This window comes from Drosophila albomicans, chromosome 3 (genome assembly GCF_009650485.2).
Source record: "Drosophila albomicans strain 15112-1751.03 chromosome 3, ASM965048v2, whole genome shotgun sequence".
Classification (NCBI taxonomy): domain Eukaryota; kingdom Metazoa; phylum Arthropoda; class Insecta; order Diptera; family Drosophilidae; genus Drosophila; species Drosophila albomicans.
In genome coordinates this window covers 3,994,584-4,016,527 of record NC_047629.2, presented here as the reverse complement: position 1 = coordinate 4,016,527, position 21,944 = coordinate 3,994,584, and the positions used below count along the sequence as shown (strand labels likewise).

The window sequence follows — 21,944 nt, the reverse complement described above, 5'->3', positions numbered from 1 at the left end:
ACTGTTTTTATGATTACTGATCAGTATTATATGCTGAATGCGCTCAATGGCTCCAAATTTGATTACTAACCAGCTAATATGTCTATTTAGGGCATTTAATCTTCGGCCTGTCTCACAAGCTACCACAGTTTATAGTTCTTTCTTGTTTTAATTGACTTTGATGTGGACCGCAAAATTGTAACGAGAAAATGCGGCGACAAAGCAAGGCAGCAGAGCACTTCCACATTTCGCAATCCGCGCAGTTCAAACCCCCAGTGCCAATTGGAAACGACCAAAGCAATTTAAAATCGATTTAGATCTGGTAGTTGAGGTTTGGCCACTTCATGACGTTTCCAACTGATTCGGTCTCATTTTTTTCTTTTTAACTGTTTCACTTATTGAGTTGCTTTAGCGTCCTTGACAACTCAAGCCGTAAATATAACACACTAATGCCCAACATGGGGAAATGTTACGCATTTGCTCGGATATGAAATTAATTTATCAAAATAGTTCATAGAAAAAAAAACAGCTTAACAAGCCATTCAAAAAACCTAAAACAAATCCGCGTTCTGCACAATTAAATGATAATCTTGTGTATTATATTATAATCAGTCATCAAGACAAAAAGAGGTTGACCATTGTCCTCCTCAGCAACTCGTGAGCTTGTAGATCTAAGATAAAATGTCAATGCTCTCATATTTATTTTTTATACTTGCCGAATATTGTGTAGAAGAGCATGACAATTTAGTAATCGGCACGAAATATTTTTGCATTTACAAGAAATCGCAATCATTAATTTAATAACTTTTCTAAACCTAAAAATAGTTTTCAGATTGATTGATATCAGATAAAAATCTTAAAAACAGATCATGATGTCGGGTCACAACTGATTTGGTTGATGATCTGGTATATATAATAACCTTTTGGTATATTTTGTATGTAGTAGTAGATTGATATACCAAATGTGCATTTCGGTATAATTTAGTATTTTACTTTGGTATATATTAACAATAATAACGCTCTGTTTTACTTTTATAAAGAACGGGATGCGAATATACAACAGTCGAGCACACTCGACTTTAGATTTCTTGCTTGGTTATTTTGACTAGTGATTTTTGATCTATCGTTTAACGTTGAGGATAATCACTTAGTCGTATACTTTTCAACACCTTGGTATTATTGCTAGAATGGCATCTTCTTGGGAGCGTAATTTCAAGATCATTAATCAAATAGATAAATACCACAACTCATATCTAAATTGATTGAGTATCCAAGGATATTAGAATAGTATTTTGATAATAGTAATAGTTGTCTAATATTTATTTGTTAGCAACTACCTCGTTTATATTCATTACAAGTGCTTAAATTGATTATAATGATAAAAAATAACAACGGCCGAAATTCCTGGAAGGCAGTAAATATAATAATTTGTATCGTTGAAAAACCAATTGCAAATGTGGCAAGTTGGCGGCTTATGTTGCAGCCACAATTGGCTTGCAGCAAATCCTAACGCGAGACACAAGTGAACCCGAAAAAGCAAATCGGTTTTGCATAAAGTCGTGATTCACAATAATACTTGAAGTTTTTTGGTTTATTCGTTTTGAGTCGTTTTTGTTTTTTTTTTTTTTTGATTAGCCAGCAACCTATCACATTAACAAAGCCAATAAATTTGTAAAGTCGAGAGTCTTTTGTTTTTCTCATGCCACATTTGGGCGGAGGTGTTTGGCCACAAAATAAAAAATATAACAAAAAAACAAAAATAACAAAAAGTAAAGCAACGAAACGAATTCTCTTATTTATTCCAGTTTCTACTTTACGCAGATAAAAATCATTTATTTGGCAGGCATAATGAAACTGAAAGTGAAGGTATTTTAATTGTGGGCAGGTTTTTCACTATTTATACATTTACATACAAACATACGGACAAATCTATTTGTGAGTGTGCACGAGTATTTCTTTTGAGTTGGCCCCTAACGTTGATTCACATAACCGTTTGCCTTTATAAATAGGTGTGAATGTGTAGTATATGGCATAAAAAACGGATATCGACAACGGACAAAACACTTTCGGAATTACCGATTTGGCTGCACTATAAAATGTATTTGTAATTAATATTAAAAGTATTTTTTCTTCTCCACCAAACTTCCTCTTAAGTGCTTTAAATATTACATAAATATTATTATTAGCAGATGCTCGTAATTTGAAAGTGGGTCTGAAATCTTTGGCTAATACTATGAATATTGTTATGGCTCTTGCTGACTTCAAATAGAAATATTGAAATATTTATAACACCAAATATTTTCATTTTCCTCATCGCTTAATTACGTTTGCCATTAGATAGTAACATTTTTGGCAATCATTAATATACAAAAATAAAACTGTGATGAAGGCCGCGACTTTGACAGTTAAGATTAAAAATTATGTGCGTTGGCTTAAAGGAATTCAGTTCACAAATTCAACTGACCCGTTAATATAGCTATATCATTATTTATTTCCATAGTTAACGAGCACAAATTTGCCATATTGTTGGGTTAGCTATCCTATCCAATAAAAATGTTCAAACATTCACTCCAGCACAAACAATTGAAGTCGAAGCAGGAGCTGTGGCTTTATTTTACTTTTGTTATTAATTGTTCACTTTCCTGGCTGGTTATTTCCTGCTTCACTCGCTTAAAGTAGACATATTAATAAGACTTTTGTATGGCTGAAAATATCTCAAATAGCTTTGCAAATTCCTGTGGCAAATCTAATTACCAAGCCAGCAGCTGCGGAATGAATTAGCTAGCGCAACTAAATTGCTGAGGTTAAATAGGCAAATACAAATGTTTAAGCGCACAAATTCATTTAGCGCACAATGGAGTTCAGTGCTGTAAGCTTAGGATATTTATTGGCAATCATCCAAGTGGTGACTGGGCATCTGCATGGGTTTCTTAACGGTGAGTCTGTGTCATCACACATTCCTTACAAAAGCTGAGTGACATGCAACTCTTTTCTTGCAGAGTGCAAGGCTAACGACATTAAGGTCGATTGCATACCCGAATGTCCCAGAATATGCATGGAGCATCTGCAGATACGCAAGTGCAAGCCCATCCCTTGCACTCCTGGCTGTGCTTGCAAGGAAGGCTGGGTGCGAAAAGGCTCCAATACAGGAAAGTGCATTAGACGTGCCGATTGCAAGCGTTGGATACTATAAGTTCTCTGAAAATTATACAACTCAATACGTATTCAAATTTAAATAAAGACGTTTGCATATTTATTGTCGAAATTTCTCCAACAAAAACCGTAGGCAAACATCGACCTTGTACAACCTTGGTCAGTTGAGCATGGCGTGGCGAACCACAGACAAAACGCATGTGTGATGCATGTGTGTGTGCGTTGTCTGCCAGTGTGTACATACCTGTTGTGGCTCCCCAAAAAATAAACAACACTGCAACGGCGACTGCAACAACAACTGCAATTTTAAGACCGCAAATCACATGTGAATGACAGCACCGACAGCAGTTGGAGCAAATCTGTTGTTGGGGTTAACTACCGATTAAGTGGTTGCGAGGAAAATGCTGTTGGAAAATGCAAGCTGCAAAATACATTGTATACAAATATATCCAGCTTTATCTAGAAATTCTTAAACTATTTGCAGCAAAGGGCAAAGGAAAGGGCGGCAAAATATACTGACTATAACTATAAAAAACTATAAAAATTACTGCTACTTTTACTTTCTATTAGAGAGAGTGCATGAGTATGAGTGTGTGTGAGTGTGGTGTTAAAAGTCGAAGCCCATTTAAAACTTAATTGCAAATTTACTTCGACTCAACGAAAGGTACTACTACTTTGTATGTGGTTGCCCAAAATGTTTGCGAAAACACGAATGCAAATCTATCACAAAGCCCACACACAAGGCGTTCTATTATCTAACAGTGATTGTAAATATGTGCGAATTTAGATTACGATACAAGTGTGTATGTGAGCGATGATTGCCTTCGAATAGAAATGACAGGAAAGACTTTGGGCCGTTATGAATGAAACCATGCCAAAAACAACTTTCTGATACGATCAAACAGACTCCGCTTAGCCTTCGCAGATCGTAAACGGTATTCAGCGATTAGTTACGATACGAATGCATACACACACACACACACACACACACACATACCAATGCACACAAATGTATTGTGCGCAAATGCATGTGCCTGAATATAAAGAAGCTTGTTTTGCTTACGCAGCTACGCAGCAATCAAATTGAATAATTTAATAATAATTATTTGAAAATGTAAGTATGCAAATACTAAATATGAATTCCTGTGAAGTTGAATGTTGATTTACATTTCTCTTTAGCTCATTTAATTTCATTCCATTTGTTGTATGCGCTCGCGCGCTCACTTGTGCTTTCAAAGCTTTTCTCAAGCTTAAGTCCGAGCTTGGAGTTGAGCTTGAGTTTAAGTTTCGAGTTGTTGTCTTTGCATTGTCTATGTTCGCGTTGTTGTCGTTGTTGTTGCTGCTCAGTCGGGCTGCAGCAACTTCTTTCGCTCTTTTTATGCCATCGCGTGATTCATTTGGCCATTCCCCGCTTGCTCGCTTTACTTGCTTGCTTTGCTCGTAAGCTCGACCGCTTGCAGTGGCTGACTGACTGGCTTGCTGCTGTCGCTGTCGTTGTCTCTGTTTCGCTGTCTCTGTCGCTGACGCTGTCTGCTGTACGTTTGAAAAGATTTTATATAGTCATACGGGTCCGCCTAGTGCTTCAGTTTGGTGCTTAGACGCGGTGCGCGTGCTTCGAAACGCTGTGCAGCAGTTTCTGTTCGTTTCGTTGTTATATTCGTGCAATTTTCGATAAGTGGTCGTCAAACGTAACTAAAGATTTAACTAAACGCCGATTGCTCAAATAGGTCAAATATAGTCAAAGCCCTCCGTGGCACCAAGTAATAGCACAACGCACAACACGTCCGAAAAAAAAAACCAACAAAAAACATAAAAATATATTGCACATTTGAAATTGGTATCCTGGCATAGAAACTAGTCCATCCAGCCGAATATCGTATATTGTATATTCGAATTGTATTGTGCTGCAGCAGCCAGTGTTGCCCGCCAGTGCGCTGTGTTCAAAATAATTACAAAAATTGTAATAAACAACAAAATAATGCGGACCATGTCGCAAAAGGGATTAAAACACTTAATCGGTCTTTTGGCCGTTATTGCAATACTTTCGGATTTACCAGTGGCGCAGGCGGTTCGCGTTGGCAGCCCTCAACAGAAGCTGCGCATTAAGGGTAAGTCGTTAACCAACACTGTTTTAAGGTGACACCAACATTAGAAGGAAGCACTTTAAAAACTTGTTAGTGCGAATCAAACAATCGAATTAACACGAATTGAATCGAATCGAATCGATCTGCTGATTAATTGCCACATTAAGATCTGTTGAAAACTTCAATCTTTTGAATAATGATTTCATTTAACGGCTATTGAAACAATTGATGCGTTTTCTGTATTGTGTTGTTTTATTGTTTTTCTTTTTGTGTATTGTTTTTTTCTCAAAGCTTATAACTTAATTGGTTCCGATCTGCAGCAAACTATAATTATATTGCTACTATTCGAAAAAGAGACGGAGAGAGAAAGAGAGCATAAATTTCATATTTAATTAACATTCATAAGCATGGCGAGCTGTGTAGTAGAGTCTCTATGGATGGCCTTGTGCATGCTCCGAGGAGCACTTTCATTTTTTCGCTGAGGAAAACAAACGTGGCGTATACTCAATATGCAAACGGATGTACGTACGTACAAAGTATACATACATCTGATGCAGACAATTGCATTAGAGTATATTGTATATAAGCAGCATACGAAATGCTATCCAACGAGCATAACAAGTTATTAATGGACCAACAACAACTACAACAACTACATCAACAGCACGCACTCTAAAAGTGTCAATAACACTATATACTATACATTGTATATTGCCAGGCACTGTTCATTTTTTTTGTCTTTTAAAGTCCGTCCGTCACTTTCCATTTATCAGCTGAATGACATCGAAATCACTCGAAATTAAAATCTGGCCAAAGTGCCAAAGTTCACACAAGAAAAGAAAAGTGAGCGAAATCAAAGCGAATAACAGATCCAAAAGCAGGCAACACTATAAAAAGTGGAAAACAATAATTACAAAAAAACAAAAAGTAACGTACGAAAAAAAGAAAGTCTCAATAACACCGACACACACAATACCCTACATACACACCTACTTCTCCTTCGCCTGATTCGTTTACAAATATTATTTTGGTAGTTTATTCAGATCAATAGACTTATCTCTCCTTCTTTCTCACTCTCTATTTGCATCCCGCTCTCTCACAATTGCATTGTTCGGATGCAAACAATCAAACTTGACATTCGCATGTCTCGCAGCGAAAGAGAAATGAATTTGCGAATACAATTAAATGAATGCAATGCAACTGATTGTGAAGAGCTGCCGTTAGCCGAGGCTACAGTGAGTTCAAGCGGTCTGCGCACAGCTGCCATATGCATTTCCATATGCATATGTATGTGTGTGATGCAGAGATGCACTCTCTGATACGCTGGACATTGGTGCGATTAAATCTCGAAGAAATTTACGCTTGAAGTTGGCAACAAAATTGCAACTCGTTTAGAAATGTTGTTTGCTAATTGAAATGCAACTTTTCGTTTTAGAGAATTACTATCGCCAGCCACAATATATAAGAGAATAAATATTATAATAATCAAAAATAATCAAATATATATATAATAAATTGAAAACTAAATTAGTGGCATATCCATTTAATTTTTTTTATTATTTTCACTTCGAATTTATTTAATTGATGTCAAATCCTGACTTTTTTACTTACTTCATTAGATAAATAAACTTAAATATTGAATCTTAATTAATTTAAATTTATTTATTTATTCAATCCATCTACTAATTCCATATTTTTTTTAATAAAATTTATTCATTGCGTTAAAAGCCAAATTAATAAAAGAGTTCACTCTATAATTAATTCAAGTAGTTTTGTTTATTTTCATAATTATTATTTTGGTTGCATGAATTGATTGTTAAGTGTATTTTTTGCAGAGTGCATAAATTTATTGCTAATTGTATATTTTTTCTAAGGAGCTAATTGAGCTATATATTCGTTTTATTGCCCATATCAATCCCGACAGCTGTAAATCATTAGCAAGTGAAGGTGTTTCTTTCTCTTTGTTAACCTCATCCAGTTTATTAGCTTGATTGCAATTTACTACTGTCGAAAAAATTATTATTATACAATTGCAAAGACTTTTATTTTTCACGAAATTTCGTTATTCCTACGTACACATTTCTTATGTCATCTGATGTGAAATTAAAGACATTGACTGAAAAATATTTAAAAGATTTAAAAGTAATACCAACTTTGCTGGATGGATAAAACTTACACTGCTTGCAAGTTTCGAACATCAGCCACAGGCAGTGCAAATATTAGGGCATCCTTTTCTTTTTCCACTGCTTGCAGCGTAAATATGTGTGCACAAGCAGTGGGTGGCTTATTCTCATATACTTTGTTTTCGTTCAACTTCTGTTCCTCTTTATTTTTTAACTAAGTCTTAAAATTGGCTCTGCGAATATTTTATAATGTTGCTAGATGATTTCATTTTTTCTTTCGTAATCGACATGCGTTTTTTTTTGTGAGAATGGTTGAATATTGGGTGTTGGGTGAAAAATGATAACACGTTTATATAGTAGTATGTATATGAAAATACAAAGTGAACTATCATTAGAGTCGCGTTGACGCAACTTCCATCCGTCGCCTGGTATGCAAAAAATAAAAAAATCATACATGAACATGTACTATATTTAAAGGTGTATGAGTGTAATTACAACTCTCAAATCTGAATCTGGATTTTGGTTTTACTCGGTCGAAAGGAAAATGAAAATTGCCCGTGGGCAATTTCAAAAGTTGTTTTGTTTTTTGTATTTTTTTTTTTGTTCATTCAACTATTATGAACGCTTTGAATGCTTACATGGTTATGTGAGTTTGTATGTAAATGGACCACATTCCTGACCTAAAGGATGTATATTTAAATGTACAAACCACTTTTTAATTGCCTGCTACGCTAGTTAGCGACATGTGTAATAATCTCATGTGATTTTGTTCAGTGAAAGCAATACTTGAGGCAACAACAGGATTGAATTGCTATTGTTTGTGGCTTCCATGCCTTTGGGATACATTTGGCTATTTGTCGGTGGTGGAAGGAAGTGTTATGAATCGATTAATAATTCTGATTTGTCATGCCTTGCTCAAAGTGCTTTAACTGTAAATTGACTTTATTTATGGACTTGCATAAATATTCTAATGTCAAGCTTATTTTAATTTTGACATTTTGCGTTGATTGGATTATCAGTAATTATTAAAAATATTTATGTATACACAAATGCTGATACATATTTATTTTCGAGCACGCTATAGCTTTAAAGGTATAGGTAACGCTATTGAGTTGTTATTGCAGTTGTGCCGTTGTTGTTGTTGTTGTTTTAGTTGCTGCTGCAGTAGCCACACCCCAAAATCGAAAACTGCAATCGACTTGAACAACAATGGCGACTGCACAACGTCGACGCCAACTGCAGCGTCGACTGCGGCTGCGACTGCGGCTGCTCAGGTTTGTCAAAATTGGCGTTCGATGGCTGTGCAGTAAATAAAAACCCAACCAGCGACGAAACGCAATATGGGTGTAATTATTATAAAATAAAAATCAAACTTAAATCGCAGCGACGGCAATTTACTCTAATTTCCTGTATTTGCGACACACTTACGTCCACACAACTATGTACAGATATCCGCAGTATATGGTCAAAATCGCACAAAGTAGGAAGTTGCACTTGCATACGAGGACTAAAAAGGTTTAGTTATTTTATATAGATTCGAGTAATTGCAATAGATACCCTGTAATGGCTACAATGTTTGTGGCTATCAATGCAAAATGTTGCACTGCTTGCGAGTTGCAAATGCATCCTTTAGTATTATACACTGCTTGCACGGTTAACATATAGCAAGCAGTATGAAGATCATTCTTAATTACAGTCAAGAGCAAAATATTAGGTCACCTTCTTTGATTTTAGTAGAATTTTAATATTAACTATTTGCAAAAGAAAAGTAAAACTATTTTTGAGTCTTTTTTTTAGCAATAGTAATAGGTTCGTATACTTGATGTCCCTTTAATATTGCTGCGGCAGGTTTGCTGTGGGGCTCGTGACTTATATAAGCGTATACACCAGATAAATGTTTAATGCATATTAGTTAAATGGCTGTCAACTGAGCGAACTTGAAGTATGTACACATGTTAAGGCTTCTACATCACATAAATAAATATGAAAGTATGTACGTAGGTATTGTATGTAAGTATGTAGCACATACCAAATTCAAATTCCAAAAGCAAACCCGTTGAACCCGTTGCACACACACAATATATCTGTATCTGGGCGCTTTTGGTCTCAGCTCTAAAACTGAATTGAACTCAACTGAGATACATATTTGAGGCAGCCTGGCAAATGTCACGTTCGGATTCGTAGTCGAATTTTTTTCCCTTTTTTTTTTTTTTTTTGATTTTGGGGTTTTTAGCAAAGATTGCGACACACAAAGCATATGAGCACAAGATAAGTGCGCGTATGAATACGAATACAGTGATGTACATAGCTATGAATTTATGTATTGCCATTAGCCTCTGATGCTGTCATTGCCAAGAATAAGTGATTTACAGCTTTAACTAATTACTTTTGAGGTAAGCGCAAGCGTGATGCTTTCAATGAGCAGGATTAGCGCAAACGGGTTCCACACACAAATCGAAACAGATTCCACACACAGACACACACACACATACATAAAGAGCTTCCACACGCATTAAATGCAAATTGCAATGCGGGTTTGAGCATTGCAAATATCATTAACTATTTACGATTAAAACCGAAACAAAAGAAAAGTTATTTATTGTTTGTTTTGATTAAATTGATTGAGAAAACGTTGCGAATCATAATGCACACATTCAACAAATAACAAACAAATAAATCAACGAGTTTTTATTTTCGCAAATTTATGCGTAAAGGGGACAAAAACTGGGTCAACAAATTTGTCTATTCCTTTTGTGGTCTCAGGGGGGCAGCACAAGTTTGCTTTTATAATGTACATATGTACATATAGATATGCATTTTAAGTATCTATCTGTCTGATTGCCTGTCCTTCTGTCTGTCAGTGGCAATTTAATTAGCATTGCAAACAGTTTGCGAATTTCTTGCAAAAATCAATCGCAATCTCTGCCACCCGCCTCTGTCCCTGTCCATGCCCCTGCCCCTGCCCATGCCCCTGTCCCGACCGCCGACTGTCTGAATGAAGCAATACCCTTGTGCTTCAAATCTAGCTAATAAATTGCGTCAAGCAAACCCAGCGAATATTGCGAAATGGCAGCCCATAAACAGCAGCGCTAAACAGCCAAAACGGCTAAAAGCTAATAGCCAAAAGCAAAGCGGCAAAGTGGCAAAAAGAAGAAAAAACCGCAACAACCTTGATACCTGTCCAAACAATGATAAACGGCCGCACTTTATGACAATTTCATTTTCATTATTTTCATTTCATTTCTCGACCCAAATGAATTGATGACGCTGTCTGGAAGGGCGTCTGCGCCAGTGCTGCCAATGCTGCACTTGTCTGTGCCACTGATTGGCAGCACTCCACTCAACAAAATGAAGAGAAGAAGCAGAAGAAGTGGAGTGGAGTTGGAGAGAAGAGTTGTAATGGGCAGTAGAGTGGGCATTTATGTGACAGCTGCAGCATGTGTCAAACAGTATTCAGCGCAGTTCTTGGCTAAAACATAAATAATTTGGGTCAACTACATAGATAGTAGCAGTACTATACATATAATGCAGTTGGAGCCACTGTGGCAGCGAAAACACGACACAAAACTAGTTAACGTGTACGAGTTGTACATAAATAGTTAAAGTTACAATACACACACAGACATACACACACACATAGTATAGCATAGCATAGCATACAGACATCAACTCGTACACTTACTTACAACTGAGACTGTGCAACTATGTAAGCAAAATGGAACAGAAAACTCGTTGAGGCAAAAAAATAAGCGACAGCATCGACGACGACGACGACGACGGCGACAGCAACCAAATAATGTTTTGTGTTGGCCAAAACTTTGTTGCAAATGAACTCGACTATAAAGTCGACCGCAAGCCGAGGCTGCCAGGCAGCCAGTAAGACAGCAAGACAGTAAGACTTTAAGACAGTCAGGCAGTCAGGCAGTCATGCAGTCAGTAAGCCATTCAGATTTGTAGATTCAGTCAATGCTATAAGCAAGAGAGTGAGTCGAGATCCAACTCAGAGTAGTAGCCGTAATCACAGTGGGCAATTCTTGTGGCTGCGGCACAGTGACACGAAAGCCAGCGGAATGCTCGCAATTACATGCAAATTGCTGTCAATTTGACACCTACATCTAAATGCCACAAATTATTGTAAAATAATTAATTACATATTATGAACATACATATATTTATTATAATTGTTGGCAAATGCAAATTTCGCTGTGGAACGCGGAAAAAGTTGGTCGCATTTTTACCAACTCTCTAGGGAAGCCACACAAGAAGAACCACAAGACAATTCATTTGATCTGCATTTCGATTTTGATTGGCTCAAATGAACCGTCTCGGCTGCCAATCTTCTATTGTCAAACCATAAAAAAATAAACTCAAAAGCGTCTGTCACTTTTGCAATGATGTAAGTGTGAGTAACTCACACTCGTTTAGCCTATTCACAACTATTCACAACTAGCTGTCACTCAACTTTCTCATCCATCCACCCCAGACAGACATTTAAATGTATGCACATATACTAAATGGCTAAAAGGATTAACTTTCTTACATCCACCAGTTATGAAAGTAACTAACTTTCATCTGTCATCACTCATCAAAAGTTGTGCAAATATTTTATGCAGATTTCGGGTGACAAAAACGTTTTACAAAGCCTTAAGTGGCACATTACAATTATGAGCTACTGTGTCTGTTCATTATAAATAAATGTGATCGAATCTAAATAACAATAGAGAGTTACTAAATCGACACATTAGATTGCAAATTATGCAATTTCATCAAATTCTTCTAGATTACAGAATGAAGACTTGAACTAGAAGAACTGCACGATCTGTAATCAAAATTAGAATTACCAAATTCACAATGACCTAGCTTGCAGCTAAATGCTATGAAGTAATCACGATAAATTTAATTTGCGGACTTGTGAAATTGGCAATTACAATTCAATTTGACATAGTTGAATTCTAAAATTTCACAACGCAATGGTAAAATTCACGATTATCACCAAATTTTGAACGCCTACAATGCAATTGAAAACAACAAAATAAAGACAGCAATAACGTGACCAGGAAGTCGATGCCCATTGTACCACCGAAGAATGTAAGAGAATGACTGGGGAAGGGGAAGGAGAAGGGGAGGTCTTTGTGTTGGCACAGTGCCTACTAAGCCTGTGACAGGCAAATACCCTTTCAATAGCGAACACACAATCAAAATTAAAAGATTTTGAAAGCTTTTATTCAATGAGTTTAACCGTTGTTATCCAGGGACTTTGCGAATTTATGATCGCACACGTAAGCGGATGTGTAAGTGTGTGTGTGTGTGTGTGTGTGTGTATACAATTTAAGTACAATACGATTGGCAGAGTTGCCAACTACTGGATTGAGACTTAAGACTTGCCAACTGCCTAGTAGAGAGCTAAACTGAAAGGGAAACGGAATGTGTGCATGTGTAAAGTGATACACTCAGAGAAAACGCCGCCAAATTAAGACATTTGGAATAATGATGTATGTGTTATTCCTGTTTTCACGCAAGATCATTAAGCACATTTAATGGCTTTGCAACTTGAGTACGCTTTAAATGCCTTTATTTTTGTGTAGCGATTAGTCGGAGAATAAATAGTAATAGATTACCCACCTGATGGTATGTAAATCACTTTCGGTCAATTAACAAAATTTAAAGACAATCAAATGTGCATCATCATGGACGTACGTACATACATCATGTACGTTACATGAATTTGTATTCACGGTGTACTACAGCTATTAGTACAATCTGTAGATCCGGTACGCAGACAATTGCATTACAAACAATTTCGTTGTAATATTCACATGATTAAACTAAACAAAAATGAGGGCAACGCCGACGAAACCAACTAACAAACTAATATTTTTGAATGAATGCGTGCGACAATTGAGCAAATGGAAGTGAATAGAATGCGCACACCGTTAATTGTGGGAGCAAAGCAAACGGACAAAACTGTTTCAACTGTTGGAAAGGATGTGGAACTGGAACCTAAACTTCAATTGGAGCTGTTCGCAGCTTTGAAATTAATTAGCTGCGAGTATTATGCCATTGCTCATGCTTAATGATTATAATTCTTGAGTTTGTATTGTTGTTCTTAGCTTTATTTTGGTTTCATGTGGTTTTGTTTTGTTCGAAAAGTCAGCAGATTTGAAAGGTCAGCTTATGCATAATATTTGGCAAATTGCTTAACATAAAAGTTGACGGGTGTGCCCGATATTTCATATATACTATGTATAAACACCGCCACCTATACATCTACTGCATATAAACATGCAATACAAGTAATTTATAATTAAAGCAGCGTTTATAATCAAAAACTCGAAAGCGCACTCAAACTTGGCTTGAAAATATGGAAATGTTAATAAGAATAAAGAATGACGACGAACAACACACACACTCTCATACAAACTCATACACACACACACACTTGCGCTGGCTTGAGAAAATACAAATACACAAACAATATCGCTAACCTTGAAAAACAATCTAATTTAGATGTTATTTCTTGAATTAATACAAATATGTACAAATACATCTACATACTCGTATAATATATATTTGTATGTAAGTGCAAACGTATATGAAAAATTCAATCATTTTAAAAATATTCACCAGTGAGTTTGCAATTATTTACTGTCAAAAGTTGCGCATTAATTTAGGCACTAATTTGATCAGCATTCCGTTTGAAATGCATGCAAATTGCATAGTCGCTGCTTTGCATGTGTGTTAGTACGACATCAAAGAAAAAGTAAAGTACAAAATAACTGTTAAATGCAAATGTGCTCAGCGAGCTGGTTTCGACTGCCCATTACTTACACAAACAACATACACGTGTATGTTTGTATGAGTATGAGTACATGCATAAATCGATGCAGTCAGGTGGCCACCAATCGGTGACTGCTTGTCTGTTTAACTTTTGTCATACCCTCTAAAATATTGTAGAGTGAAGAGACACCTTCAGCGCAATAATTGAATAAGCAAGAGCAGTAATGTTACTGTCATACTACAAGCAATTTATGTGCAAGTGTGCATGTATGTGTGTACTCACCACAAGTAAAGCTTGCTGCGCAAGTATGTACATAAGTACGAGTGCAGGGCATGTTGTAGTCGAGCACACATATGTACGTGTCTCACTTGTTTTCTTTTGTGAAATTATTTCATTAAATTTGTTAAAGCACAAAGTCGTTAGCAACAATCAAGCCAACAAACACAAATGTTGTTGCAGTGATCTTATTTGTTTAACGGTTCTTTTTTGTTTCAGTTTCTGTTGCTGTTATTTTTGTTTCTTATTCAACTTGAGAATTCTCTCACACACACAGACTGACTTTTATAATATTTTCATCGAGATTGTTTGTCAGTCTGTCTCAGATCTGGAGCAAACGATACGATCGTCGCGACGACGTTTTTACTTTTTAGCAGCCGGCGACAGCATTGACAATTATTTTACATAAAAAAGAAAATCAATGTTGTGAATGGGGCCTGAAGAGTGCAACTGCTGTCCGTGATCCTGAAAGCGAAAATGAGACAGCAGCTGCTGTTAAAGTAAAGTGGTCCATCATAGATTTAATGTGACCAGATTGCTCCACTTGCAGTTTGGACATAAGTATGTGCTTATCGCTTATTGCGACATTTTAAATGCAAATTTCATGAGGTGGTAATTGGGTGGTGTTTTGAAGTTTGTTAAGTCTGTCAAGTTACCAATGCGACTGCAAATGCGACTATGAGTTTCATATTTCACCAAGTGATTAAACTATTGATAGTGAATTTTGGAATGTGGATTGGAATTATGCTATTAACGACACAAAAACCGGTTAATCCATGTAATGTGTGTGCAGCATAAGCGTTCAGGCATTATGGGCATATAGAGAAATAAATTGTCTAGACGTAAAGTATAACGAGTTCAAAATTGCACACACATATGCATAGTATAGTATGTTGTATACTCGTATGTTGTTAATGCCAAGCGTATGTCGTTCTATGCATGAAAGATTCAAGCTTCGGCAATCAGGCTGCGTGCGAACCTGTTGCAATTGAAATGGCAACAAACAGCCAGTAGCAAGCTGCAAGCGCAGCGAACGAAAGTGCTTCTGACGCTGCTGGTGGCAAGTGGGCCAACAGCTGCCAACTTAGTAACTAGCTTCCCTGCCAGCTTGCCAACATTGCCAGCTTCCCCGCTGACGGCAACTCGCCATCTCAACAACTCGCCACTCGCGACTGTCTGCGGTGTTGTGCTGAGCTGCGCTGCGCTGTGTTCCCGTTACCGCGGACCAATGATACTTATAACCCAAATTGATTTGTGTGTTACTTGCTGAGGCTGAGACTGAGGCTGAGGCTGAGGCCTAACCGGGCTCTAACTGGGGCAATCGCGAGCTGAGGAAAAATTCAGCAATCGTCACAAGTAGCGAGGTGCTTCCTGCTCTCGATCTCAATTGGATCGCAGACAACTCGACGAGGCGCCGAAATCGAATTTGATTTTGATGTATTCCATTTTTTTCACATTTCGCGTTGCAAAATTATTTCAACAGCTTTTACAGCTTCGACTGAGCTTTTCTAATCAAGTGTCAATTAAAAGATATATGTACTGCGAGTACAAGTTGTTGTTGTTGTTGTTGTTATGCTTGTTGAGCCGCACGTCCACACATTTCATTTAGCCGGCCTGTGGTCAGAACGGTAAGTACGTGACGTTGCCACCGCATTTGGGTCAAAATATTGGTCTTGGTTTTCAACTCGTTTTGTGCAAACTATTTCATTTCATGATTTCGCAAGCATTGTCGGCTCCAACCGTCGTTTATTGCCATGTGTACAATCGGAATTTCTTTGCCCACGATAGATTGATATTAAGTTGCCGATCGATCGACGGAGAGAGAGACTAAGCCGATTATTCTTGTTATCTCTTCATGCTTTAATAGAGCTGCCAGATTGCCAGACGATAATCTACATGGTAAATGTAAATGATCAGTAGACAATGTTGATATTGTTTAGCAAATGAACTTAAAACATAAAACAAACAACATGCAAGTCATGTCTGTTGCCCTTTTTGCTTTGTATTTTGACCCACACTCAACCTTTGGTCAAACAATTTAATTTTGATTTCGATTTCGATTCACAGCAGCTGCAGCAATCCCTGCTCTGTCTGTGTTCCTTTCCAGCTGGGTCAACTTTGATTGAACCCAAAAAATGTTGAATATTACACTAAGACGATGGATAGATGGGGTTGCACTAATAATTACAACTCAATGCCATATCATTCTGAGTGAATTGCATTCCTGCAAAACCTGAACATACCATAGTTACAAACATATCGAACATGCAGTATAGTCGTATCACTTAATTGAACATGGCACCATGGCACTTAGGCAAGCACTAATTAGTGGCAGTCCGGTAGCATTTTTAATTGAACTGCTTTTAACTGGGCTTATATGGCCACAGTAAACATAGTGAGCTAAAGGTGCAGTAATCAGCCCACCAATCACCATCCACACACACACACACACACACACATTTACACACGCACATTATCCAAGTTTCAATCAAACGATCCAACTGTGGATAACAATTTTCTTTGATTGTCGTCACGCAATACAAATGGCGCAAAACTGTTTTTTTTTTTTTCTTTCATTTTTTATTTGGGGGTACTTGCCAAATTTTTGTGTGTTATTTTCTGTTGGCGCGGCCATGTCAATTTCCAGTTGCCATTATCGGCTCTCCTTGCTCTTAATGCTTTCATTTTTATTTTCAATTTCGACTTCGATTACAATTTCGTTTTTGTTTTCTTTTAGGCAAGGTAACGCCGCTCGCATTTCTTGTGTATTTTATTTTCAGCAGCCCGTTATAAACATTTTCAAATTACTGCAAATTACAACAGGCTGCAAACAGTTTTCAGCTTATTCAGCCGGTGTATGTATAATTTTCCCATCACATAATTACAGTACATAGTGCATATTCCATTGGCGGCAAAAGACAATCAATGCTTTGAAAATTATAAAACATATTTCGAGGACGGAGGCTAGGCTAAAAACGCATGCCGTGCTTCACTTCAGTTTTCAGTTTTGCGGCGAAAAAATAAACAATACACAAACAACATTACATCCATTATACAACAACACGGCGTGGAAAATAAAGTTCAATAGTTTCCGTATAAAAAGAAATTTGAGCAGAGATTAGACTAACGAATAAACAAGCAATTTCATGACTTGCCTCTTTTCCTGATTGCTTTTCGGATTCTTCTTCCTCTGCCATTACATTATTCTTCAAAAACTATCGAAAGTTAAGCTATCGATAGTAAGTGAGATGGAGTCGAATAATTTGTGCATACAAATTAAAAAGCTATTCCATTTTCAGCAATGGGAACTAGAATTACGAAAAAGCATTAAAACAAAGAAGCGATTAGAGCGTACACAGTCGTTGAGCGTCGTATAGTGAAAGGTAAAGTTGGCAACAGTTTGTTAAGTATTTAGAAACAAGCACATAAATACTGTTTATGAACAAGAAAAAGAAATCAGACACTTTCTTGACCAGGTCAAATAATGTTATGACCATGAAGACATGAGATCATTCATTCAGCAGTCCGTCAGTCATTTCCCTTTCACTTGATACACGGTCATTCATGATGGGCGTAGGGTTTAATGAGTTGCTAAAAGACTAAGAAAGTGTAACTGGAGCACAAATCACCTACACTAAACTACAAGACTAACAACTAAGTAGCTGAATTAAAAGAGAGAGAGAGAGACATGTAAATGGGCAGATGTATAAATAAATTTTACACACGCCAGCGGCCAATTAAATAAAAGAAATAAAAGCCAAGATTCAGTTAGAGTGGAAATGCATCTGAAATTGTGAAATCTTTGCTCTAGGCTCGGTGGCAAGTAGCAGTGGCAAGAGTGAATCGGCCGCATCGGCATCGACAATCAGCCACAACAGCAACAAAGACAACAGCAGCCGCAACATCAACAACTAGCAACAACATCCAACAACAACAAAAACAACTGGCAACATCAACATGAAAATGAAATTAAATGCTCATAAAAAGCCAACGCAATGAGACCGTAACGATTTTCCCCTTCATCCGCTGCCGCTGCCACCGCAGTCGACGCCGCTGTCATGGATCGTCATCGTCAGTGGAGTCTCTGTTTTTTTATTCAATTCTAAGGCAGGGCAAAAGAAGTACAAGCACAAGAAAAAATTAAATAAATTGAAAAGCAAAACCCGAAATGAAACTCAACTTAATCCAACTTGACTAAAGTCAAGTTTTTGGCTTTGCGATTGCCGGTCGATCGATGTTAGTCTCCGACTCAACCTGCGGCTGCCGCATTAAATCGATGTCCGCTCGTGCGGCGCCAAATGCTAAGCATCGAGTTTTGGGCGAGGCGAGCCGAGGCGAGTGATGCCTGACTTGATTTGAACTTAACCCCAACCCCGAAATGTGAACAAATTATAGACAACATATGAGCGTCTGTGTGTGTGTGTTACAAATTCAAGTGTAAGACACAATGCAAAATCAACATAATGCTAACTTTTTCTATTTATACCTGCCTGCCTGCCAAACTCTATTTTCATGCATGCAATTTAATTGGAGTATGTTACTGCATTTCGGGAATGTCAAATGCAAGTGTGGCCGTATATCGTAGACCGTAGATCGCTGATCGCAGAGTGTAAACCAAAAGAGTCGTTGGCTCTGTGTGTATTAAGCGTATTCAGATGCTTCGAATGCTTTTGGCATTTTCACATACTCGTAATTAATTGCAGCGTCTGTTGCATGCAACTTGCAACTGGCAACTGTTATTGCAGCCTTTAATTTCATTGTTTTTTTTTTTGTTTTTGCTTCGCTGGCACGTTGAACGTTGCGGTGGCAATTTTTGGTTGTGTCGCCGCAATGTCTCCCTCTCTTTTCAGCTAATTGTCAGCCCATGCGTCGCCATGTTGTTTTTGGTTTTTTTTGCTTTTTGCCTGTTTGTGGGTTTACATGTTTCATTTTCAGTTTTCTTTATTACTTTTTCGGCTGTCGTTTTTTGTTTTTGTTTTTTGTTGCTGATTTTGATATTTTTGGCGCAATTTTGTGCACGTGAATGGAACACCGGCCACCGGCACGGTACACTGCAGTTGCCAATTTCTTAAAGCAAAGGCACAACAGCAATAACAATGAGTTGCATTTGCAGTACGAATTTGTTGCTAGCTAAAACGATGCGGAAGACAAATGGCGATATTCCTAAAGGCATTTGGTCACTAAGTGAAAGGTATTCCCCCCTCTCTTCCCACACTCACCTTTTAAACATGCAAAGCATACTTATGCAGACTCGCGTGTGTATTGGTTCATCATAAACAACCAGTCACAAAACGATAAGTTGAACAGTAACCGTATTAAATGGAAATAAGCTATGACGCATGTATATGTTGGCCAAGAGCGTCTTCGTTAGCGTTTGTTGTTAGCCGATAGCCCTGAACTTGACTCGCAACATCGCTCGATCATTGAGCTCAATAAGAGACACACACACACACATCAATTTATTTGTTTGCAAACGAAACGATTACAAATGCAGGTGTTAAAATGACAGATGAGCACACAATGGTCATAATAATCCCAAAAGTTCAATAATTCACACCAATAGCTTGGGGCAGTATGCTCATAATAATCCCAAAAGTTCAACAATGTTGTCACACATACACACACGCACACACACAGACATGTGTGGAGATGTTACATTGGGCGCATTGTCCACACTTAAAAATTTGTAAGCTGCAATTTGTTTACCATTTACATACATACATGCATACATAGTTCATTCACAGTTCCCCCAAAAATCAAGAGGCGAATGAATGAACGGAGTTGACCATAGACTAATTTTGTAAATGCGCTTACAAATCAAATGTGTATGCAAATCAATTGTCATTCATCTTAGTTAATAAGCGGCTAATTTATGACTCGTGCATCTACCAAACACACACATACATACATACATACAAACATATCGTATTTTTTGTGTTGTCATTCATCCTCATTTACATCATGCTTAAGCTCATATTAGACAGCTGAGCGTAGCATAAAAGTTCCAACCGCACAAAGCCAGAAAAGTTTCTACACTCTCGTTGTCTCGTTCATTGTTTGGCATATCTTTGTACAATGAATATGTGCGTATGTGTGTGTGTGTGTATTTATAAAATTCAACTGCGGTTCAACTGTTACGTACAGCGCGTACATTATGCATCTTTATTGCCGCAATATGTTATGTTTATGGTGGAAATATATTTAGTTTATTGTGGCAATATATGTGTGCAAGTGCATATGACATGATTATGATCACTTTTTTAATTTACTTGTACTTTTGTCATTTACGTATAATAATACCACATTGCGATATCACCCACAGGGCTCCGTCGATGCACAGCTTATCGATATCGATAATCAAAATAAAAAGAGTTCCATTGATCACATTTCAAAATGGAGTCCTTTGTTCAATTGGAATGTCGTTGAGCTTGCAATGAATTGCTAAAAATTGCAATCAATTGACTTTAAGGTTTAAACTCACATTCATCTTATACACATTTGATGTTTAGGAATTTCATTAATCTTGTAATTTGAATTATCTATCATTCGTACCCTTTGCTCTTGCTCGACATTCCGATATTTCACCTGGCCACACCCTTCAAGCATTTACACCGCTCTATGAAAGTATGTATTGGTACCCAGGTCGAGGTTACTTAATTGTGAGCATACACATACCATACTTCAAATTGCCAGCTATCGAAAATCCTCCAGTTTGTACAAAAGCATTCAATCAGCTGTGGTTGTCGCTCAAATGTGAAACAGAAGGTCGTGGCTTTCAATTACCCTACTTATGATAGCAAACATCGGCAAACAATATGATACTGCCCCTTCTAATCGCAATGGCAGCCGCACAATTTACAATTTATCTTATGTACTATAACATGTGCTTAGCCCAGTTCCCTTCAGAATGTAAACGTACATTCCCAAATTAGTGGTCGAGGTAAGTCTTGTATTCGGGAAGTGTATAATGATCTTCACACCTTATTATATTACATTATAATTGGTCATACGTCAGCGGAATGTTAGGCAGCTGCAATTCCAAAATTTAACAATGGCACAAGACCCACAGTAACAAAAGCAACATCGGTAACAGCAACGACATCAACCACATCAAAGAAATGATATAAAATGGCATATATAATATTTCATAACACGAACTGGAAAGTCGTTAGGTTTAGTTAAGCTAAATCCGTGGAGCTAAAAATAACAATTGGCCAAGTATTTGCCACATTGTTGCTATTACATAAACAACCCCATCGAATTTAATTTTAAATAATTTGAAAGACGGCTGTCGCCATGCAGCATTCGTATCATGTTTTTTGGGATTAGAGGTTAAAGCTGAAAACAAAAACAAAAACAAAAAAGTCATGCTTTAAGAATGGGGAAATACACATGGATATGTGTATTTTTTGAATGTGAATGCGATGCATTGTTCTAATCCGATATTATTATGGCATTAAGTAAATGTTATGAGGTGGGCGTGTAGTTTGGCATAGACTGTGGCCACTTGCGTTATAAAAATGACTCATGCACTATTCGAAAGAAACAGAC

At 37.2% G+C, this 21,944-nt stretch overlaps 2 protein-coding genes across 4 annotated transcripts in view; both read left to right on the top strand.

Annotated features, from left to right (window-relative positions):
* Positions 1-2,799: 2,799 nt before the first annotated feature.
* LOC117569858 (venom peptide CtAPI) lies at positions 2,800-3,235 on the top strand. Its single transcript, XM_034251191.2, has 2 exons — positions 2,800-2,915; positions 2,979-3,235. The coding sequence occupies exons 1-2, from the start codon at positions 2,834-2,836 to the stop codon at positions 3,170-3,172; spliced, it is 276 nt and encodes a 91-aa protein (XP_034107082.1). The 5' UTR covers positions 2,800-2,833; the 3' UTR covers positions 3,173-3,235.
* Positions 3,236-4,711: 1,476 nt separating this feature from the next.
* Positions 4,712-21,944, top strand: part of LOC117570103 (uncharacterized) — a 32,801-nt gene continuing 15,568 nt past the window's right edge. For 2 of the 3 annotated variants that reach the window (XM_052004596.1, XM_052004598.1), the window contains exon 1: positions 4,712-5,240. In XM_052004596.1, the coding sequence (XP_051860556.1) occupies positions 5,111-5,240 (130 nt within the window). In that variant the 5' untranslated portion in view covers positions 4,712-5,110. The remainder of the gene's footprint in view (positions 5,241-21,944) is intronic. The other variant, XM_034251560.2, reaches the window with a different exon arrangement.

What these genes read in the sequence shown, in the direction of transcription:
- LOC117569858 (XM_034251191.2), top strand. Translation starts at nt 2,834, where the DNA reads ATGGAGTTCAGTGCTGTAAGCTTAGGATATTTATTGGCAATCATCCAA. An exon ending in TCTGCATGGGTTTCTTAACG is followed by an intron (nt 2,916 to 2,978) that starts GTGAGTCTGTGT and finishes CTTTTCTTGCAG; the next exon opens with AGTGCAAGGCTAACGACATT.